Source organism: Panicum virgatum, chromosome 9N (assembly GCF_016808335.1).
Source record: "Panicum virgatum strain AP13 chromosome 9N, P.virgatum_v5, whole genome shotgun sequence".
Classification (NCBI taxonomy): domain Eukaryota; kingdom Viridiplantae; phylum Streptophyta; class Magnoliopsida; order Poales; family Poaceae; genus Panicum; species Panicum virgatum.
Genome location: NC_053153.1, coordinates 63384137 through 63408579, shown reverse-complemented (window position 1 = coordinate 63408579; position 24443 = coordinate 63384137). Strand labels below are relative to the sequence as shown.

General features: G+C 45.8%; 2 protein-coding genes across 2 annotated transcripts; one reads left to right on the top strand and one right to left on the bottom strand.

The window, feature by feature from the left end:
* The first annotated feature begins 1125 nt into the window (after positions 1–1125).
* On the top strand, positions 1126–5424 carry LOC120692645 (haloacid dehalogenase-like hydrolase domain-containing protein 3). The gene is made up of 6 exons (XM_039976024.1): positions 1126–1555; positions 1839–1945; positions 3810–3918; positions 4012–4173; positions 4350–4523; positions 5048–5424. The coding sequence occupies exons 1-6, from the start codon at positions 1280–1282 to the stop codon at positions 5084–5086; spliced, it is 867 nt and encodes a 288-aa protein (XP_039831958.1). The 5' UTR covers positions 1126–1279; the 3' UTR covers positions 5087–5424.
* A 12704-nt stretch (positions 5425–18128) lies between these two features.
* On the bottom strand, positions 18129–19595 carry LOC120687248. The gene has a single exon (XM_039969237.1). The coding sequence runs from the start codon at positions 18877–18879 to the stop codon at positions 18172–18174; it is 708 nt and encodes a 235-aa protein (XP_039825171.1). The 5' UTR covers positions 18880–19595; the 3' UTR covers positions 18129–18171.
* Between the last annotated feature and the right edge of the window lie 4848 nt (positions 19596–24443).

Below are 24443 nucleotides of genomic sequence, written 5' to 3'. Positions count from 1 at the left end.
CTATAAATAAAACTGACTACTAATTAGTATCAAAATAATAACACTAAAAATAAAAATAATAGGATTTCATGCCGCAAGTTTTCATATTTATTGTGTGTGTCATATGCTTGTTTTAAATCTATACATCACCATCAAATAGTAGGATAGCATGTTCTTTCTACATAGTGTGTGGTCCTGAAAGGACACTTAAGGCGACGCCAACCATAAGTCATGCAATCCGTCTCTAGAGAATTTGATGACACAATCAAAGATTTTGATGGAACTATTGTACTATGCGATAGAACTCGCTAGTTTACTCCAACCATATTGGATTTGATTATATAAAGTTTGATAAGTAAAACATAATTGCTTGCACAAGGATATATATTTTTGTAATAAGCCACACTAAATTTTTACCTTCCGTCAATTTTTCTACTAGAAATGAATTTACGTGATAACGTTGTATTCCTTCCCGTGATATTTTTAGATAACACGTACGTAATCTTCTACCCAAATATTTGGCTACGAAGAAAATGCTTTAAAATCAACCTGTCATGGCCGTCAAGCTGGCAAAGCGAGGAGCGGCGCTATGCGTCGACTCGGTGAGGTTGGCGCGCCTCTGCTCTTGGCGGCTTCGGCAGAGCAAGCAGTGAAGAAACTCTTTCACGAAGGATCTTCGCCGCACCACATGGACGTATTGCAGGACATATTTCCAATGTTGAAGAACAAGAACAATCGCTCTCTTTTCGTGGGATGAAGCGTTGACCGAGACCTACGTTTAGAGCCAATCATTTAGGTTGTGCGGGATGTAAGTAGTTCATGTTGAAGTTTATCTTTCGAGTTGTGTTCAGCTGGCTTGCCGTTTGTGTCCATCTGAAGTTCGTTCCATTTGGGTTGTAACCGAACACTATATCAATTTTTTCTTCATTTTAATACATTGATACGCTGCACGCGTATTTGAGAAAAAATAATCAGCGTGCCATGTTATCATTCCAAGCTGCAAGGTTTTCCCTGATGAACATGTTCCAGAAAGCCCCGAACCCAAGTAGTCCAAAACCAAACGAAAAACCGTCCTTGCCAAGAAGAAAACAAAACCGAAGCAGTACACACCACCACTTTGGGCAAGGAAAGAGCAACAGAAAAGCCACCGCCTGCCGCCGCACGCCCGCACCTCCCTCGCTTCGCCGCGCACATCTGACATCACACATCTCCATCCCCAGCGCCGCTGCCCATAGCATTTCCTGGTGCCGGCCGCCGAGCCCCGCGACCCCTCCCACCAGCTCCACCTGCACACGCGGAAATGGCGGCGCCGGCGTTGCGCTCGGCGGCGGCGAGGGCGCGCGCGGCGGCGCTCCCGGGAGGGCGGTGGCTGGGGACGTCGTCCGCGGCGGAGACGGAGAGGGAGAGGGAGAGGGAGAGGGGCAGGGAGAAGGAGGAGGAGAGGGCCGGGTGGGAGCTCTCGGCGGCGCGGGAGTTCTACGACTACCGCAAGTCCATCTACGGCGACGTCACGCACCGCGCCCTCCTCGTCGACTCCGTGGGCACCCTCGTCGTCCCCGCCCAGCCCACGGCACAGGTCGGTGAGATTTGCCGTTTCCTTCCTCTTCAAGGCCGCTTCTTCTTGTTCTCGCGACTCGCAGCGTCAGTCGGCGATCCTTACCTCAGGGTGTAGCGTGATACTGTGATTTGCAGTCTGGTTGGCGCTTGAGCTGCGCTCTTGTAGCGTGATAGCCTTATGCTACTCGGATTGAATTGTCGGGTGTCGATTTTATACTGCGTCAATGTGGCTCCTATGGTTCAAATTTGTCTGTAAATGTTTGTTTTTTTTTCTGAATTGTTTGTCTGTTCCCTCTGCTTAGGTGTATAAGAGCATTGGTGAGAAGTATGGAGTGAAGTATTCTGAAGATGAAATCTTGATGAGGTACAGGCGGGCATATGAGCAACCATGGGGCGGATCTCGTCTCAGGTGCGAATTTCTGATGCTTAAATATGCCATTTACTGACAGTTTGTCTTACTCTGTTCTGATGCCTGTCAGCCTGTGTAGGAATATCTGGTTATTGACAGTTGTCCATTAGATATTGTTATGCCATACTGCTCTGTTCCCCATCTGTGTACTCTTTTGGTTAGACTTAGTGACTGGTTGTTGGTGATGCTAGTTGATTAGCTGAAAAGGTCAATTTGCTGGCATTGGAGATTATTCTTCTTCCTTTTTCAGTGATTTGATTCCATGTGTTTTCAATGTTGTCAACTCCATATGAACCTGCATGAAAATTGGTGTGCAGTGCCTTGCATATCGTGCAAAACGATATTTAACAGTGATCAGTTCATGGAAGGATTAAGGATTCCTAGTACACAATTGCCTTGCCACTTGTACACACAAGGGCTCTCAGTTCAGCTGTTACTTATTAGCTGCCCTAGATTCACAAATAACGACAAATTGGAGGATAGCGGCTCCCGGTTCACCTGCTACTTATTAGCAGCCCTAGATTCTCAAATAACAACAAATTGGAAAAAAGGAAGGCCAAAAAATAGTGAAACGGTTAGATGAGGCAAGCTATTGCATTACTTTTCATTCATTACGATCTATTTTCACAAAAAAAAGGGTTGCTGCTTAAGGCTTCCATATCTCTATGTCCCCGGACACATATAGTTAGACATGTCTTTTATGGATCCTCAGACAACAAACCCTGCAAAATTACCCTTTTTCCAAAAGAAACTATGCCGCAGCTAGCTTGGTATGGTTAGTGGATAAGCAATTGCTTGTATTTTAGAGCAGGACTATAGTGTTACTTAATCTTATTCTTTGTTTTACAATTGGAATAGAGTTGCAGTTTGAAGTATTTATCATTATCATTTGTATCCTAAGTTATCAGCTTTATTCATCTCTTTACTTTCTAGTGCTATATTTTCATGATCTCATAATTCATGTGTTGACACCAAATTTTTTGTGGCAACATCATGTAAACACATTTATATGCTGTGTTTCCCAATCGCATGGTTTGATGAGAACCTTACCTCAAAGGTGCATCCATAGACCAATTTAATCTGGCACCATTTTTATTTCTTGTTTCCCATACTTTTTTTTATCGAACACGCTTGTTTCCCATACTTGGTACTGCAAATATACATAGATTTTTTTGGTTGATAAAATGGGCCCTCTTTAAGACTACCAGGAGAGCTTCCCTGGTATTGGCAGCCAGTAAGCTGTTAAGTTCACTTTTCTCCTTGCACTCATTTGTTCTTTTGTGATTACTTATGGGCAGCATCCTTTTATGGAAACCATCCAGAGATAATGTTATTTCTAGACATGTTTGGATGTGGGCATGTGCTGATCATTGCAAGCCTTTTATTTGTTTACTTTTTTGTTTATGTTTTTATTTCAAATTGATATGGTAGATCTAGGGATAGCACGAAGAACCTGTTCGTCGCCCTCCCTTGGAGGCTCTGACTACTTTTAGGGTTCTTCTTGCTTGCTTCTAACTGATACATGATAGTCTCTTTTATAGAGACAACTGACTTGACCCCTAAGCAATATCCTAACCGAATCAATCTAACTTATCTCCTTCCTAACAAACCAACTAATCCTTTATCCCCGGCACTGTTCACGCGGTAATGTTCACGAGGTACTGTTCACGCGCTACAGTACCTCGTGGGCCCTTGACCGGCTCCACTTGCCATAACACAAACCCATTGACTGTTATTGTTATACTCGTTCTGCTGTAGTACTACATGCTCCTGCTATTCTCTAAATTATCCTTTTTTAGAATGCCTGTTCTCTATATTAACATTGATCCATTTAGAGATTAACTTATTGCATAACATGGAGCAGGTATGTGGATGATGGGAGACCCTTCTGGCAGCACATAGTAACTTCTTCTACTGGCTGTTCAGACGCACAATACTTTGAGGAACTGTATCAATACTTTATGACGGAAAAGGTTACATTAACTATGTAGTCAACAAATAGAAATAACTTAAAATGTTGTCTCTGACTTCAACCAGACTAATGAGAAGCCTTTTGTGCTTGCTAGGCTTGGAAGCTTTGCGATCCTGATGCTGAAAATGTATTTAAAGCTTTAAGGAGAGCTGGTGTTAAAACTGCCGTTGTCTCCAATTTCGATACCCGTCTACGGCCACTTCTGCAGACCTTGAAATGTGACCACTGGTTTGATGCAGTTGCTGTTTCAGCAGAGGTTTGTTGACTTATATTGTCATTCCTCAGCTTTGGTTAGAAACAGATACACTTGCAACTGCAAGTTATCATGCAAAAACCTGTATATTCAGTTTGAAATATTATTGTCGTATAGTCATTATTTCCAGGCAATTTTCTGTGTTGAAACCTCTTCGTTTCTGTATACTCTACAAACAGGTTGCAGCAGAGAAGCCGAACCCAACAATATTTTTGAAGGCCTGTGAGCTTTTAGGTGTGAAGCCTGAAGAAGCCGTGCATGTCGGCGGCGATCGCAGAAACGATATATGGGGAGCTAGAGATGCCGGCTGTGATGCCTGGCTCTGGGGCAGCGACGTTCACTCTTTCAAGGAGGTACTTCTATTTCTTCTGTACACCTTACCCCCAGCATTTACCATTTCTTTAGCTGAAATTTTGTCCTGGGCAAAGTAGCCCCCTTTTCTTGGTATGTTGGTTGTACCTTGCAAAAGTGGTCTGGCAATCAGTGAACAATCCGAGCTAATCAATTCCACCATCCCAGCACATGCCAGGATTGTTCACTGATTGGTGTAGGCACGGGCGCACGTCCCACTGCGCTGTTGGTGAAGGGTAATGGGCAGCTCCGTCACTCACTAGAGGGAAATGATGGGTACATTTGTGGCCCAGTGAGTCCTATTTGCCACGGCCTAAAGAATAGTCCCGATGGGACCGGCACCAGAGATTCTGGATAACTATCTAGATATAGTGTATATCTGCATGCGTAGATTTGCCAAACTGATGTACAATTTTTTGAACTGAGGAAGTAGCTTTTTTTTCTGGGATAAAATAAAATCAGCGAAGCAAGGCGCCTGCTCTGACCTTTGTTTACGTTTACGCGTGTTTGCGCTCTTGGTGTGCAGGTGGCTGAGCGGATCGGCGTTGAGGTGACGAACAAGTGACCCAATCCACCAGTAGGGGTGCCGCCGCTCGCCAGCGACGAACACAGACACACAGTGCAGAACAGTGCCCAGGAGTGCGGTCGTGAAGATGATGGTGTACATAGGACATAGGATAGAGACTCTAAGTGACCCATCCTTGCTGTTGCTGTTGCTGGTCGTGCCCGTCGAATGGAAGGAAGACCTAGTAGAACTGTAGTAGTACTAAGCTAGTGAGGTGGTTCAACTCTGGAGCCATGTTAGCTGATGGCACCGCAGCCGTGCGGATACCAATACCAGACTGAGATTTAGCGAGCTAGGGCTTGCCCTGCTGAGACCTGGTTACTCTGGTTCATCTACAACTAGTGTCCCTCTGGGATGGTCGTGTCGTGTGACAACCACGCTGTGCGCGCGCGTCAAAGTTCATCGCGCCGGGTGCTTCTCACGTTGAATTGAGCCTTTCGTCCTACCCCCCGTTGGGCCCGCTGCCCCCACCCGATGGGCTCCCAGCCCTCGGCGGAGTTGATTATCCCGGTCGGCCCGTGACGCAAGGTTCGCTTTCGCACGCAGGCCGGGCCTTTCCCTTAGGCCTGTGCGCGTGTGGCCCGCCGCGCTTTTTTCTTTTTTATATTTTTAAAAAATAAAAATTTCAAAAATATATGTCCATTTTGAAATATTTCAAAAATATCCCCCGGTCGGCTCCCATAGGGCGACAGACCCTAAGTGTAATTATTTTTTTCTTCAAATTTGCAACGATGTCCCTGGAAAAAAAAGGGGGCCTGTCGCCCATTCCCCCTCGGGCGACCGCTGGGCCCGGCCCACGGGCGCGGCAGGGGGGCCTGTCGCCCCCCCGTGGGCGACAGGGGGGCCGTCGCCCACCCCCCCCCCCCACGGGCGACCGGGGCAACCCCCTATATAAGCTCCAACCCCCCCCTTCCCTCCTCATTTGAGCCCGAAAATTCCACCAAAAATCCAGAAAAAAAGAGAGAGGTGAGGAGAAGGGAAGAGGCGAAGCCCTATCGGATTCAGCACTTGTGATCTGCAGGTTAGTACATTTAGTTTATATAATTTTTTATTTAAGTACTACGCATTTAAGTAGGAGTAATTTAAGTAGGGGTGAGTAATTTAATTTAATTAGTGCTATAGTAGAACCATTTAAGTAGGAGTTTAATGATGCTTTAGTTTGTAGTTACGTAGTAGTAAATTAGTTTAGAAAATTAGTACTACGCATTTATTATTACAATTGCAGTACTACTAGAGACGTGTTTATAAATTAATTATGATTTAGAATAGAATTTGGCATATGCAGTATAGAATTTGAGTGTCACCACGTAGTTATGAATACTTATACGTTGTAGTTGAATTTCATACTTAGTTTTTACGGATTATTGAATAAAGTAGTGAAGTAAAGAGTATAACTCGATAAGTATTATGTAATATACAGATATGTCGAGCAAGATGCAGTTTCAAGTATTTTATGGTGACTACAATGTTATATATGTGCCAAATGGAGTAGATCTTTCTGCCTTTAAGTGCACATCTAGCGCCATAGATAAACCTCTGGAAAGGAGTTTTGGTTCCATATGTAAGTGGCTGCAGCGTGGATTCCGTGTTGATCCGTTGACATATGTGATCACCGTCCAGTCTCTTGTTAATTGGGAGGTAGAAAGTGAATTATGGGAATTGATGATGATACACAGCACTGATGACTGACAGAAGTACATGCAAGCAGCTCTAGAGTGTGGGTGGCCTCTGGCCATTCTTGTTCAAATTCGGGAGAAGACACAAAATGAAATCCAACATTGTGCAGATCAAGGAACTCCGAGTATTCGAAGAGAGACCAATTATTTTGAGCAAGATGAGTCAGAAGAGACGGAGAACCAAAACATGGGACCACAGGGCCTTGCTGATGAGGGAGAGAGGATACATATCATTGTCGACGAAATGGAGGCAGAAGACCAAACCGCAATAGAGATGGAAGAATATGAGGACTCATCTGATGACGAGCAGTACTCATTGCCAAAAGAGTGGAAGGAGCATGGTTTTGGCAGTCATGTCGCAGAAGATGTACGAAATCAGGAGTGGGAGTATGAAGCGCCCCGACCCAAAGATCAAGGCTAAACCATGTATTAGCTACCGAATAAGGTCTCCGGCATAATACATGTTACATCAAGTGGAGTCCAGAGTCATACAGAGCTTTATTTAACACGTACATGAGGAGTAAAGTGACAACACAAAGCTACACAGAACAACCATAGGATAACAACTAGCACAACGACATGCAGGACTAGCTCTTCATCCATCACGGCTCCACTCGATCAGCTTGGGTGCGGACGCGATCTACTCGTAGTCTTCTGGCACAAAGTCAGGATCCTCTGGAGAAAAATCAACAGGAGTGAGTACAAAAGTACTCAGCAAGCTCCACCTCACCCTACGGGAGGGGACTGACAGGCACGACACATAATAAGCACATTCTACTAACAATGCAACTAATGGTATGCAACCCTTCCCGACATAACCCACAATAGGTAGCTCACTAGTTGTCAGGACCACACCGTAGCCTGTCCATACCGTGGACACGGACCATTCGAATGGATTATACACTCTGCAGAGGTCGTACGCTTTACCCACACGCACTTCACCGTCTAGAGACGGCTCCGTCATAGCCGACACCCAGCCGTGGCTCAACCCCGACTAGTCGCCCCCAAACCCTCGGGTCTGGATCAATCCAGGTCTCACCCCAAAACATATCCACCTCGGACGACTACCAGGTTAGCCAGTGGGATTAGGCTAAGGTTTGCCCATACAAACTCATGTGGTCGTACTGAAAGTAAGCTAGGTGAGATGTCAAAACAACTCGGTCCTTATGGTTCACCAGGGCAGCAACCATCCCTCAACATATCAATTCGAGCCTACCACCACGGTAGCACTCACCTGCCAGTCTACCACCACGGTAGCGCCGGCTCCAGCACACCCAGCTGCCCTGGTCTCAGCCAGATCCCTTCGTATCCTAGCCTCAGCTCTGGATATGCATGACTACTCAGATGCATGCATGAGCACACTCAATCACTCAAGTACTGGTTTATGTAATCGATCCTAGACCCAGGCTACAGCTAAACGTCCTCACATGGATGCAACCGCTCACGTAGGGGTCGATGAAACTTGCCTTCGCTTGCGTACGCGTCGTCCGACGTGGCACGCTCCTGGTCGCCTTGGTTCTCCGGGTCCTCCTCCGGAATAGCGTCTGTCCCGCCAGCAAAGTACGAACGTACCGCCACACAACAGGATAAAACATATCAATACAACACACAAATATAATTTTATTTGATAGATTATACTTTTTGATGAGTTTTGGAACAATAATCGTATTAAACGGAGTTAAGATGAGCAAGATATTGATTTTACAAAGTGAAGGTTGTTTCTATTACGTCGATAAAAAGGTTAGGGGTACCAGCAAGGGTTAATATTTTGGCTATAAGTAGTTTGTGCGACTATTCTAGTGTATCAGAAAGAAATGGTAAAAGAGGCTCAGGGTAGCTATGAACGAGGGTGGCTTACCTGTGGTTTTTGGGTCTTGGGTCGGGAACAGTAGGAACTTGGGTTACGGAAACAGAGGGTATGGGGAAGCTTTTCTGGGTGGCCTTCCCGGAGGGCACGGGGTCTTTTATAGACGGGGTAAGGCAGTTCGCACGGGGAAAAATCTGGGCCGGTGCTGTGCGCGACGACTCAGCACAGTGCAGCCGCGATATGACGGAGCAGCGCAGCGGCAGGCAGGCTTGGTAGCTTCTTTACGCAAGCTGAAAGCATGGACGTTACAGCAGCACGGCTCTCGGGGACAAGGCAGTTCACTGGCCGAGGCAGGGGACAGGTTGGGCAGCTTCTTCACGCAAGCAAAACAGGGATGCTACAAACAGAGTTTTTATCAGCTCCCGGGAAGGAACAGCGACGAGCTGCGGATGGTGCGAGGCATCACGGTGCAGCACCCGGCTCAAATTATAGGCGGCCAAAAGCGGTTCGTGGCAAAAAAAAATCTCGGCCGGGATCTGTGCGCGGCGACAACGGCACAGCTACGTCGTGGAGTTCCGAGGCTGGTAAGATGATTTGACCTGCCGTGGGGCACGGCTCAGGTGTGGATTGCGGAGGTCATCGTCGAGCAGTGCGAGCGACGAGGGCGGGCAGGCCGTCGAGCAAAGCTGCAGCGGAGTGGGGGCACGACGCTGGTCGGCACGGCGTGGTGCCGGGTGCAGCGTGCGGTCCCGACGCGGGCCCATGTGCTCCGTGAGGGAGCCAGGCAAGCGTAGGAGACAAGCAAGCCTGGTTTGTGAGCTCGTACGTGGAGTGGACTCAGCAGCTCGAGCATGTGCGTACCGCAAGGATTGCTTAGTAGTTTAATTATGTAACACCTCTTATAAAGATAGTATTATATTAATTTACATTGCCTGTTTAATCACAAAATAAGTTTTATTTTAGTAATAAAAATAGGGATGTTACAGAGTACAGAGGGAATGAGGTAGTGCAAGGTGCAACATATCCAAACATTGAAGCCGTAAAAGATGCTGTGAGACTATGGGCAATATCATTGAAACGAGAATTCAGAGTCGTAAAGTCTGGCAGTAAAGAATATGAGGTGAAGTGTGTGAATGATGGATGTCCATGGCGAGTACATGCATTCAAGGGAAAATGGAAGTCAAACTGGAAATGTTCCATTGTGACAGAGCACACTTGTTTGCTGTCAGAAGTTCTTTCCTCGCATCGCAATATATCTTGCGACTTTGTTGCAAAGCAAATGTATGGGTTTATTATGGACAATCTAAATTATGAGCCAAAAATGATTGTTCGACACATTGAGCAGACTTACCAGTACACCATCAGTTATTTAAAGGCATGGCGGGCTAAACAAAGGGTGTTCGAGATGCGGTTCGGCACATATGAGGCATCATATGATAACCTACCTCGTATGTTATCCCAGGTTGCTGCTAGAAATCCTGGAAGCTTTTATGACACATACCTCGTACCAGCCGTGACTAGGGGACAAAGAATTATGCAACTAGCCTTCTTTTGCATAGGTGCTTGTGTTAGAGCATTTCAGTTTTGTCTTCCGGTGATCTGCATTGATGGCACATTTTTGACTGGAAGGTATAAAAGTCAGATACTCACCGCAATCGGTGTAGATTGCAACAACCAAATAGTTCCGCTCGCATTTGCATTTGTTGAGAGTGAGAACATAGACAGTTGGTATTGGTTCCTTGAACGAGTGAAGATTCATGTTGTTGCTGCACGTCCAGATGTGTGCCTTATTAGTGATAGGCATGCAGGTCTGCTGCAATCAATACTGAAATTGCAACGTGGAACTGCGACAACGCCTCCATTGTGGCCCGATGTCCAAAACAGGTGGTGCATTAGGCATATGGGTGCAAACTTCTATGACCACTTCAAGAACAAGGATCTTAAGAACCTGTTTAAGAGGTTGTGCACCCAAAATCAATAGAGAAAATTCAATGCATTATGGCAGATGCTTGATCAGTTGACTGTAGAGCTAATGAAGGTAAAGGCATCAGGAGCAGGCACGAGTCAGACTGCAGAGGCTAGGGATTCAATTGAGAAGCCATTTTCACACTGGATTCGAGGTGCAACTAAGGAGAAATGATCATTCCTGTATGATACCAACGGAATACGGTATGGTATTCAGACAACGAACCATGCAAAATGTTTCAATATGGTTATGCGTTCTTGTCGTGCCTTTCCTCTTGTGGGAATTGTTGAGTTCATCATGTATGGGTGCATGAAGTATTTCAGAGAGTGTTAGACGGCTGCAAGCATAAACATTAGCAACCCCCAAATTCAGTTTTGCAAAAGAGTGACACAATATATGCAAGAGAAGATTGAAAAGGCCAAACTGCACCGCGTCATATCGACAGGTACAATGGAGCATAGATTTGAGGTTCTATGCAAGGATAGAAGTGGTCGTGGTATCCGTAGAGATAGGATGGTACAGGAGAGTTTGATTACAGTCGATGGCAAAGCCTTCTGCTCCTGCATGAAGCCTAAGTTATTGCATTTGCCATGCTCCCATCTCATTGCGGCATGTGCAGAGTCTGCGTTGCAGCCAGGAGTATTTGTTTCACCTTACTTCAGCAAGGAAGCAGCTGTATCCACCTGGGGACATGAGGTATACGGAATTGGAATTGTGGGGCCTTTCACTCAGGATAATGAGAATAAGACGTTTATTCCTGATCCAGCCACTAAGAAAGGCAAAGGCCGCCGTCAGACACGTCGTATTCGGAATGGTATGTACGAGTCGGAAGCAAGCAAGGCACAAAAGCGTTGCAGCCAATGTGGAGCATTGGGTCACAACTACAAGAAGTGTCCTCAGAATGCACTTCACGATGCTGCTGACGTCGGTCTTTCCGGAAATCCCAGAGATGGAGCACCTCCTACGTTCAGACGAGCATCGGCGAGAATTGTTCATGGAAGGCATTCGGTGTCATGATCCACAATTGTATTTCATTATTTGTAATATGTAGTAATGAAATATTGCAGGTATATAATGAAATATTATTATACCTATGTGTCCAGTTTGTATGAAACATATATGTACCTATGTGTTCTCATATATTTTTGAAAATGTAGGTATGGAGATGGACTCCTTGCTAGACCCAGTTATCGACTCGAGCCACAGGTGTTACTTTACAGCTGTTGAGCACCGAGCCCTAGAGGTGCTACGTCCTCGTCCACCCGGGGAGGCGATCTCTATACACCACGATTGGTGTGACAGGTATGTAATGAAATATTATTGTTTATCACTTATGTATTCGTCGGTATTCCTTTATTTAGACAATTTTGTTTATTGCAGGTTACTTGAGGCCGGTCTACTGACTCTGAGCCGTCTTGTCGAGGTTGGGCCTATTCAGCTCGACCGATCCCTCCTGACGGCGCTCGTTGACAGATGGAGGCCGGAGACACACACGTTCCACCTCCCGTGTGGGGAGATGACTCCTATGCTGCAGGACGTGGCCTACCTCCTCGGCCTCCCTATCGTCGGGGAGGCTGTAGGTCCGCGTGTGGTGGCGGCCTCGTGGAAGGATGACCTGGAGGCCCGTTTTGCCCTGGTTGACCGCGTGGAAGAAGCAGGTCCGATCAACCCTAAACCCTATCGCCCCTGTCGCCAGGGTCTATATAGGGGGAGGGGACCCTGTCGCCCCCCCAACGGGCGACAGGCCCCTGTCGCCCCAGGGGTGGGCGACAGGCCCCTATCGCCCGGGGGGGGGGCGACAGGCCCTTTTTTTCCCAGGGACCTCGTTGCGAATTTGAAGAAAAAAAATTACGCTTAAGGCCTGTCGCCCTATGGGGGCGACCGGGGGGTATTTTTGAAATATTTCAAAACGGACATATATTTTTGAAATTTTTATTTTTTAAAAATATAAAAAAGAAAAAAGCGCTGGCCCGCCCGCCCGCCCTTGGACTCACTCACCCGGTGCTGCTCCTAGTGCTCTGTTTGCTATGCCCTGCAGTCGGTGGGAGCCGATGGAAGGTGCACGTTTTTTTTTTATAAAACCATATCTGTATTAGGAGATAAGGAATACATACAAAGACGCATACGAATACAGATACGGGACTACATGATACAGAGACAGCTGTACCACCAAACACGCAAAGAAGGCCCTAGAAAAAGCAGAAATTACAAGAAGGACCCTGGCCTCCATGCGCTCCATCCTCAACGGCGAACTCCGCCGCCGGCCAAGACCGGCGCCCAGAGGTCCCGAAGCCCAGATCCGGAGAAGCCCCATCGCTAAGAAGCTTTGAAACGAGCAGCAGTAGTTACCCGTCACCATGGGCGGGAAGAAGCCATCGGCGAAGGCACATCTGCCAGGGACGCCCCCCGGACCTCTCCGGACTTGGATCAACACTCGTCGTCGATGGAAGCCGAGGAGAAGTCGAGGCCGATCTACTCTCCGAACCTCCGCATCTCCCGCAGCTACCACTACCTGCAAGACAAAACGCGTCGCGAGCAGCGCCTCGTCGCCGAGGCGATGCCGACGCACACTCCTGTACAGAAGCCGGCGACACCGGACTCCACCTCCACGAGCTCGCCGGCAACGCCGGAGAAAAGCGCCACCGGGACGAGGACAAGCCCGAGAGGACTTATTCCCACACAGCGCCGTCGCCGCCACCATCTCGCCGCCGACGTCGGAAAACGAAAACCTAGATCTACCAAGATCCGAAGCTCCACACCCTCCACCGATCGGCGCAGGCGCAACGGTCCCGCGACCTCCAGATGGCCCTGAGGCCACTGGAGGCGGAGGGGACCGCCGGCCCCGCCGGTGGCGACTGCGTCGCCCCTTCTCGCCTCTCTCAGCTGTAGCAAAACGAGAGGATTCGAGAGAGGAGAAATTTTGGAAGCAGTGGCGCCCGTCTGTGGCGAGAGAGATCGAAAAGGGGGAGGTCGTTGGAAGGTGCACGTTGCCGTCGATGTCGGTCGAAAACATCAAACGATGCGCTACCGATCCCGATCTTTGGAAGGTGACCAACTTCGTGACAAAATGGCATTATTGCGGAAGCAAAGACGTGCTTCGTCGTTCAGCTCCCTGCCGGCAGCGCATTCCAAATGCAAGCACATGTTTTTTTTTTAAAGCTGCCAGGAGCACTGGCCCGCCATTTAAAAGAGAGGAGCGGCACCCGTGTCCAACCGCTGGTGGGCTGCCAAGCCCCAGCCAGACAACTTACCGCGCTCCCACAGCTCGGTCCCAGGTGCGGAACCAGGGATCGATCCCTGGTCGGCAGCTCCCAGACCGGAAGCATTACCACCACGCGATAAATCGCGTGGTCCGCATGTGCAAGCACATGTTCACAGGAGCTAGCAGGACCTTATCCGATCGCTACGTACAAGTCCGGTGTACGACAAGAGATGGAAGCACCAACCGATAGGGGCGCTCGTCTACTTCAATTAATTGACTTGATCATCAGGAACCACACTCTTCAACCTGCTGATGTTGCTAATAATATAAGCTGCCTGTTTGTGAAACGTGTTTTGTACCCGAAGCCAGCGAAATTATTTGAACCTGGCATAACCGCCTATGTAGAGAGAGAGGGAGCATGCATCCCACGTGTGGAAAGTATATAGAATAAAGAGTAAACTGCGTCACCGGTCCCTAAATTTGTTCGACCGTGTCATCCCGATTCCTAAACTCGTAAATCGATTGTTTAGGTCTTCAAACTTGTTTGGCTGTGTCATTCCGGTCCCTAAACTTATAAATCATCTGTTTAGATCCTCAAACTTGTCCAATCGTTTCATCCCAGTCCCTAAATTTGATTTTGAGTCTCATCTAACTCCAAACACGGACGATCTAAAACCTCTATATCAAAAAAATAATATATAATGTTTTCATATGAACTCGAATGAAGACAAACTTTATATCAAAATTGTATCTCTCGATACGATCTACAACTTTGCAGTTGAAAAGTTTTTGAATTAAAATTATTTAGAGTCCCAAAATTTAATTTTAACTTTCAAATTTCCAAATCTATAAACTTACAACAATATTTTGAGACCCTAAACAGTTTTAGTTCAAAAATATTTCAACTACAGAATTGTAGATTACGTCGAGGGCTACCATTTTGATATAAAGTTTATCTTCATTCAAGTTCATATGAAAAATTATGAATTACTTTTTGATATATAGATTTTAGATCGTCTTGTTTTGACCCATATGAGACTCAAAATCAAGTTTAAGGACTGGAATGACATGATTGAACAAATTTGAGAACGTAAACGTTTGATTTTCTAGTTTAGGGATCGGGATGACACAGTGAAACAAGTTTATGGACCGAGATGACACATATGCACAAGTTTGAGGATCTGAACGGTCGATTGTGAGTTTAGAGACCGGGATGACACAGTGACACAAATTTAGGGACCGGTGATGAACTTTAATCTAGAATAAAAAAACACAATGCACGATGCTGTCAAACGGAGACCCCCAAAAATGTCGTCGCTCCACCCAGAAACAAAAAGAGAAACAATGTCGTCGCTTCGATCCATAGGAGAAGATTGACTAGCCATTATTTAACGCACGAAAAGGGTTGCACTATCTAAGGCCAATTTCAATGAGGTATTATAGAAGTATTGTGAATATTAAATTTGCTGACATGATAATTATTACAAAACGGGAGAAGGAGCATTTTTATGAGATGTGAGAAGAGTGTCATCATCATAACAGGCTCAGTTACCTAGTTTACCGTTTTAGTAACTATACTATGACACTCTCTGCTAAGACTGGTCTAATTCGGAAATGGATACACGTAAAATACAGCCGCAATGCAAACAAGCGGCGGGCAGTCGTTGTCAATACAGAACCGATAGAAGCAGAGGATAGGTGGGAATGGAAACTGGCTAGAAATGCTAGTACGGAACCTGTTCGAGAATTATAGCTTGTGGAAACTGAAGGTACCTCTCAAGATTAAAATCTTTTGCTGGCATCTCATTAAAGGTGTGATACTCGCTAAAGATAATTTGCTAAAAAGGAACTGGAAGGAGATAAGTCTTGCCGTTTTTGTTGTTCCGATGAAAACATTCAGCACTTGTTCTTTGATTGCCATGTAGCAAAATTTGTGTGGCATACAGTTTACTTGACATTTGGCATTCATCCTCCAGTTAGTTTCACACATTTGTTTGGAACATAGTTGAGTGGATTCCCTCAAAATTTCAAAAAACTGTTGTTAGTTGGAGCTGTGGCTTTGTGTTGGGCCATATATATGGCTAACACGAAATGAGGCAGTTTTCAACAGAAGTTATCCTAATTTTTACCTGTAGGTAATTTTCAGATGAACCTTCTGGGCAAGACGATGGTCACAACCTGCTGAAAAGGAAGCGGAGCTGTTTGTGAAGGGCAATTGTAGGCTCCTGGAGGAAGCGCTGCTGGAGCTTTGTGCGAGGAGTGGCTGGAATCTCAGAAGGCGAATTGATTATTAAGGTTTCCCGAAATTGGCTTTTGCTAGAGGGTTAGTTCTGGTGCATTGCGGGTAATAGTCTGAGCAGTCTGTGTACTGCAAGTCTATATCGCTGTTAAGAACTTAAGCAGTATGCTGAGGTGTGCTGCTGGGGATGTTTTGTTGGCTACAGACATTCACTTGTGAATGCTTGAGGTCGAGATTTTTCTTCATCTAAAAAAAATTAAGCAGTAAGCACGGCACGGCCTTAAATTCTATTAATTGCAGACCGGATGGATCTCGTCGTCTCCCCGACGTACGCGTACGGTGCTCCATCCACTGCTGCCTGCTCCGAAGCCGGAGCATTTACAAGCTGCCTATGGCAGAATAGCTGACAGTGGGCCCAGGGCCTGCATTAATTTCGAAGGCATTGAGCCTAAGTTAATAGGACTGGCTTTATTTGGTTTCCCGGGCTAGGAAGTGCTAGAAAATTTTGACCGTTAATTACGGTGTCAAAGAAAGACAATTTATAAAACCAACTCCAGAACCCCTGTGCTAGGAACTCTAAAAAATCTAATGACGTCTTTGACCGCGTGATTAGAGGATGGTTACTATAGCATCACTGTAGTCAATCATCAATTAATTACCGTCATTAGATTCGTCGCGAAAAGTTATACTCATCCCTGAAAATTTTTTGCAAATAGATTTTATTTAACACTCTATGTATGCGATAATTTTTTTATTTGGGAAACATGCATTCTAGAAAGGGAACGTATTTAGTGCAAACCACAGTCTTCGTGAAAACCCGTGCAAACTATGACAAAAAAGTCGTCTAAATTCATCAAAAAAATCACACATATAGATGATATGATGATACACAATCTTGTAAAATATCTTGTCCAAACTCGACTTCGTTTGTGAGATATAAAAATAACAAATTTCTAACAAACTTTTTGGCTTTAAATTTGTTATTTTTATATCTCAAAAACGAAGTCGAGTTTGGACAAGATATTTTACAAGATTGTATATCATCATATCATCTACTTTATGTGATTTTTTTGTGAATTCAGATGACTTTATTACTATAGTTTGCATGGATTTTCACGAAATTATAGTTTGCACCAGATATATTTCATTCTAGAATCCTAGAATGGCGCCGGTAACCAAACAAGACCACTCTCCCGGGGGTTTGGTATCTAGTTCGTTCATTCCATGCATGCATGGCTCCCTCCACACACGCTGGCCGCCGGAGCGAGACGCACCGGACGACGAACGCCCTGGCCTGTTTTGATTGGCGCGACGTTCTCTGGTGCTGGCGGGCTTTCCCCGACTCCGGCCGAGCGCGCCGAGCATCATCAATTCATCAGCAAACCTTGGCACCTCACCTTGCTTGCCCTTCGTTTTCGATCCGCATGTTCGTACCGTCGCGTCCGGACGACGACGGTGCCAGTAACAGCAGCATCACCCCCCCCCCCCCCCCCTTCTTGTGTTCTGTACTGTACAAATATACAACGACGCACATAGCTAGCATCGTCCCCTCTCACTTTCTTCGTTCTCGAATGCTCGATGGATGGATGATATATATCAATCACGCCAAGTTTGGATTCCATCCGATCCCAGAGACGACATGCTCACATGCGTGCCTGCCTCCCTCGCTCTACGGCTGTACTGGATGTTGTGGACGCATGGTCTGGTTGGAGATGGGTAGCTGAAAGAATCTGGAGTACGTGAGAAAATTAACGGTTGGATTGCAGCTCATGTGGATGAGATGAACGGTTTTGATAGGACATGTGGCCACAAATACATACACGTGGACATCTATACAGTTAATTTCATTCATCAAGTTCAGATCGACATCTATACACAGTTAATTTCCTCTGACGAAACAAGAGACTCTGCAAATAGTACAAATCATCAAACCCCTACGACGCACTAAACTGGAGTACCAGCTAATTGTCTAGCAGCCGCTGCTGCTGCGCATCGCCAGCTTCTTCCCCGCGGATCCAATTTGCTTCGATCGATCTACCACCGACGACGACCGAAGAAGTGAGTGGCACGGTGGATGGATCACCACCAAGCTGCACGCAGCTGCTCGGCCGAGCAAGCTTCCCCTTTTTTTTTTGAAGGTTCAAGCTTCCCCTTTAGCTTGCACCTGCTGGCTGCCTCGCCGCGCGCGCTCGCTGCTATCTTTCCCCCTTGCTGGCGTCGAGGCCCAGGAGCCTGACGGCGACCGGCGATAGCCTCCCGGGGCTCACCGCGCCCAAGCCCCTGATCCTGCCCTTGCGCTCCTTGATGGTGTCCAGCCGCGGCGACCACGCGCGGCCCCTGGCGGCGCCCACCAGCTGCTCGTAGTGCTTCCGCAGCTCGGGGGTGCTGCACAGCGCCCCGGCGTCCTCGCCGCCGCGGGGCTCTTTGGGGGTGGAGCCGGCCTTGGACGTGACGGCCCCGATGAGGAACTCCGGCGTGACCTTGATGACGGTCCGCCCGTCGTCGCCCCTGACGTACTCGAAGGGGCTCTTGGGCCCCCCCGCGATGGACGGCGACCCCCCGCCGCCGGCCCTGTCGTAGGAGAGCGCGGCCAGGGACGCCGCGGTGAGCGCGTCGCAGCCCTGCGGGAGGCGCTCCACGGGGAGCACGAGGTAGGTGCCGCCGGCGAGGAGGCGGTCCTCGATGGCCAGCACGGGCGCGGGGCGGCCCAGGTAGAAGCCGTCGGCGCGGCACACCACGGTGCCCGCGAAGTCCAGCATCACCTGCCCCGCCAGCTTCCCGTGCCGCGCCGCCCGGGACTCCCCGCCCCACAGCACCAGCCGCGCCGCCCGCCGCCGCGACACCAGCGCCGCCGCGCACAAGTACGGCGCCAGGAGGCAGCCTACACCTCCACCATTGGCCATGTCAAAACTTCAAGCAGGTCGCCGGCGATCGACCGATCGACGACGGACCGGCCGGTAAGCGATCGATCGAGCTACTATACTGGCGAGATGGATACCGCCGCAATGGTGGGCAGGTCTGTCTGTAACTCTGTACACTGGCGGCTTGTCCGGGCGGGCCGGTCGCTGGATATATGGGTGTGGTCCGGACGACATGGCCGGAAGGAGTAGGTTTGACCGCCGTGAGAGGACGCCGCATGTGAGCAAAAACAACCAGGCCGCGAGCAGCTCGTCGGCGGTCAAAGTCGACGGCGTTCCGTCCGCGCGCGCGTGCCTCTCGCCCGTTTTGCCTCGCTTTCGATTCGGGAACAAGTCCAAGAAAACCCTTTTTAACGAGACGTGCCGCTGGTGTTTTTGTGTCGACCAGTGTCGATCACCGATATGACTCTCCGGGGTCTGGTCCGAGCGAGGTCGTCGTCGCCTTTAATTTGCGCCTTCCTTCGATGCCATGGATCCGGCCAGGAATCGTGTGTGGTTTTGAGGTAGCTGATGGGCGCTGTCAGAGTGCTCCTCCGGTGGCAATGCAAGCAATGCTGTGCGTTGGATGCGATGAGGGAGCCGGATCCAACGGCCAACGATTAGCGTGCCCCTAAACCACAAGTGTGTAATGCTAGCTAGCTTGACGAACACTATACGTATATACATTAATTAGACGTCGCTGTAACTTAATTGAGGTGCTTTTTTTTAAAAAAAAACTTAATTGAGGTGCTTCCGCCTACTTGTGGATGCCGTGCTGGCGTGGATTGCTCGAGTGGTGGTCTACATTATGCGTAACTAGCCGGGTTTTAAGACGAGATCTTTGGTTGACATTTCTACCCAAGTTGCCGCATATGCCGGTTACTAGCTACCTCCTTTTAGCTCAGATCTCATGACTTCTTGCATGCATGCATCTTGGTTTGCTGTTCTGTTTTAATTTGTTCTTCTTTTACGACGGTGAACTCCGGTGTTTTTTGGGTTTTCACCATTCAATTCAATGAAACAACACCTGACCAAAACATATAAAACACCAAATGGTCTTCGGTTCCCTTTTGACCGGCCCTTGGACAAACTTTTTTACCTCATCTCCGTCTCATGTGCGAGTTTTATTTGAGATACGCGTACCCTATTTGCATTGAGCTCTCAGAACGAAATTAACATATAAACGATTTTTCTCTCATCGCGATCTCTCACATTCAGGGATTAGATATTCTATTAAAACCAAGAATTCATGCGTCCACAGTTCTTGGGTTTAATGTTTTGGGATAAGTCTATTTTACAACCTCGAACTAGTCAAGAAGTCCGTTTTTCAACCTCCAACTAAGAAACCGGGTAACATAGGTCCTCGAACTGGCAAAACCGTCCGAATCACCCCCTCGATCACTGTAGCAAGCTGTTTTGAGGGCGGTTTTGCTACAGTAACATTTCCGAATTTCTAGAATTTCACACCTCTCAATTAAATAATAAAGAAAACATAGTTAATATTGTCTAAAAATCATGATATTTTTTTGGGAGGTAGATAAAAAGGCAAGGAATTTATTTTGGCTAGATGTGCTACATTAAACATAAAGGAATTTGAATTATAAAATTTAAAAAATAGGTAGAATTCAAAATTCCTTGAATTTTTAGGTCAGCTAAACCTTTGATAAAAATGCATTAAAATATGATAATTCATAATTTTTTATTTAGTTTAGTTAGGTACTTTTTATTGGCCCAAGTTCTTATGAAAGTTTTTGAATTCCTTCGCAATGCTCAAATTTGAATCAAATTTGATTCCTCAAATTTTAATTTATGAATATTCTATAGAACTTGGGCCAATAAAAAGTACCTAACTAAACTAAATAAAAAATTATGAATTATCATATTTTTAATGCATTTTTATCATAGGTTTAGCTGACCTAAAAATTCAAGGAATTTTGAATTCTACCTATTTTTAAAATTTTATAATTCAAATTCCTTTATGTCTATTGTAGCACATCTAGCCAAAATAGATTCCTTGTCTTTTGATCTACCTCCCAAAAAAATATCATGATTTTTAGACAATATTAACTATGATTTCTTTATTATTTAATTGAGAGAGGTGTGAAATTCCAGAAATTCGGAAATGTTACTGTAGCGAACCCGCCTTTGGCTGAGCCAGGGTTGTTTTTCAAACGGTTTCGTTAGTTGGAGGTGTAGGATGTCCGGTTTCGTAGTTCAAGGGCCAAAATCGGACTAGCGTGATAGTTCAGGGTTGAAAAACAGATTTTTCCCTAATGTTTTTCCCATGAAGATATGCTGGAGAAGAAAAATAAAGAATAATAAGTACATGATTGATGTATGCATGCATGCACCTCTAGGGGGCTCCAATTCTGTGTTCTTTCCATTCATGTCTGAGAAGTATAAAGATTCGTCAACTCCTGAAAACTTCATTTGGAATTTTGATCAAATGGCTTCTTCATCGATGAAATTTGACAATTATCCTACTATGGGAGTCTGTCGTTAGATCACTAACCTGGATTGGTTATATTTTTCTTTTCTTTTTACTGAAAACCGTGGCACTGAAAGGAAAATGAGAAGAAGATGGCTGAGAGTCAAATTCCAGGACATGATGACATGTTGTTTGTTCATGGCTAGAATAATTGCCGTATGTTATAGAATTCCAGATAAACTTTCACTGAGACTACAATCTCCGCCCGCATCATCTACTCTCATTATTGATTATTTCAATTCGTATGCTTCAGCAACCAAGTTGTTACGACTTACGAATTGGTACGGTGTTTGTCCACATTGTCACTGTACGACTAGTTAAACGACCTGAAAGTAAAGGAAAACTAAGGTGCCGCCAATTAACTTAGAAACTTACTCAATTCTGCATGTTTTATTTACTTGAGCTGAAACGATCAATGGTCAGTCTCGTAAGATTTTGATTTTCATTAGGCCACCAGGTCCTTAAAGTACCTGGAAAAACACACAGTATTAGTCAAAACTAAGTACTCCGATTGGCTGTTTGGTCAGACATCACGATCAGTGAGCTCACGAGAGATACGTCAGAGCCGTCACAAGAACAAAAAGAAACAGCACGGGCCGGGGTTCCAAGTCTTCACATGGTGGTTGGATAAAAAGTTTCAGTTCAGACGGAAAACGAATTATTCTTGCTTAAATTACAAGGGAAATTAAAAGGGAAAAAATATGTATACAAATATATATATGTTCCAACGAGGAACACATGGGACTCTCGACGACTTTATCTGTTCAAATTCATGATCAAGCATTCCTAGTTCATCTAATAAAAAGCATTCCTAGTTCCTACAGGTCCATCAATTTAAATTTAAATGTCCATGCATGTCGAATTTGAATCAGCTTAATCACAAGCGCGCCCTCGCTCAGTCTGTTGGTCATTTGTAGGTTACTATTATTTTGCCCCAAGAGAAAGTGTGGGTTCAAGGTGTTCCGAAACACCCAATTGTATTCCACAAACTCATTCTTCGTAATGATCTTCGGTACGGTAGGGGCAAATAATGAGTACCATCATCTTGAACCACACTTAGTGAGCATCGCTTTCATTTAAAATTGGATATACATAAATGTGATGTAGTATAATCTTTGTTCGCAGTTCAGAAGCAGCTCTCTTATTAGTTATCGTCATACTTAGCCAGCCAAATTGCAATTAATAATGTTCATACTAAGTCTGATGAATATTAGTTTTGTACGCGATGGAAGAGAAAGGAAATTATTATGGAATGGACTTTTCGTACTACAAAACAAGTTTTTCCTTTTCTAGCCATAAGTTCGAGTCCATAGTCTTGAGCTGCCCTCCCAGAGCTTCCAAGTAATGGATATGAGCCTTGTTTGGGTTGGCGCTAGAATCCTAGCACTAGAAGAGAATCTTTCCCGCATGAAAGACTGAATGAAGTCTATTTGTAAAATATTTTTAGGGATGGGTGTAACTTTTCGCGACGAATCTAAGGATGATAATTAATCGATGATTTGCTACAGTGATGCTACAGTAACCACCATCTAATCGCGCGGTCAAAGGCCCCATTAGATTCTTCATGGTCACTAGCGCGGGGATTCTGAAGTTGGTTTTGTAAACTGACTTTGTTTGGCACCGTAATTAGCGGTCAAACTGTCACTATTTACTAGCACGCTGTAAACCAAACGGAGCCATGGGGATGTGAGTTTTGTGATAATGTGGTCGTACACATACACTCCCTCTATTCTAAATTATAATTCGTTTGATTTTTTTGACATCAAGTTTAACCACTCGTTTTATTCAAAAGCTTGTACAAAATATTACTTTTTTATTGTGACTTGCTTTATTATTAATAAAAGTTCTTCAAAAATGATTTAAATTTGACTATGTTTACATATTTTTTCTTGAATAAGATGAGTTGTCAAATATAGGGTTCAAAAGGTCAAACGAATTATAATTTGAAACGGATGATGTACTTAGCAGTCTAGACCAACTGCAAGCATCATTTGCGTCCATGATGATTATTGAGGGATGTGTCCGCGCCGCGTCAGCCCCTTTGGAAAAGTGCAAGAAGAAACGCCACGGCCAGTATGTATGTATTTCCCTTTCAGGAAATGAACTCGTACACACTGACAGAGCGTGCGTCTTTCAACGGTCAGTCCTCGCAATCTCTCTGCTTTTGGCATCTACGCCGTGTCGATCAATTGCTTACTAACGTGTACTAGACCAGCATCGTACGTCTGGTCTCGGAGTATCGACATCCATCGTCGCCTGGGGCCTTGTTTGTTTCAAACATGCTATTCCATTCTACAAAAGAATCTCGCATGCATGGTATACTAACTGAAGTCTATTTGCAAAATCTTTCCAGGGGTGTGTGTAACTTTTCGCGATGAATTTAATGATGGTAATTAATCGATGATTTGCTATAGTGATGCTACAGTAACCATCCTCTGATCGCGCGGTCAAATGCCTCATTAGATTCTTTAGGATCACTAGCGCGGGGGTTCTGAAGTTGGTTTTGTAAACTGACTTTGTTTGACACCGTAATTAACAGTCAAACTGTCACTATTCACTAGCACAGCACCAACCAAACGAGACCTGGGTCATGCATGTCAATGATCGTCCATGTGCCTAGCAGCTGCTCCATTTGTTTACGACCTCGTCGCCGGTACAATCTGCTTGGCGGGAGTGACACCAGCGTGTTTGAATCAAAGAAATTAAACCATTATTCAACAGTAAGTGTCTCGTAAGCGCGCGGTTTAGACTTTTGCGCTTGCTAGCTGCAGCCTGCAGAGATGGTTGTTGATTTGTTCGAATCCATGCATATTTTACGTGCAATTAATGTATGTGCAAAAGTCTAAAATATTTAGTAGACTTGATCTTGGAAAAGTCTGACATGCATGACGGGCACACAAGGGCCATGAATTGAACATGCAAAATATAATGCAGCTACCACTCCTTCTTGCGACAGTTTTGTGCTAGTAGTAGACTAGTAGTAGTAGACCGTGGAGCAGGCTACCTACCAGCTGCTAGTGCTAGATCGATCGTGTGGCTCAACGATCACCATACTTATGGCCGTAAGAAGCAACCTGCATGC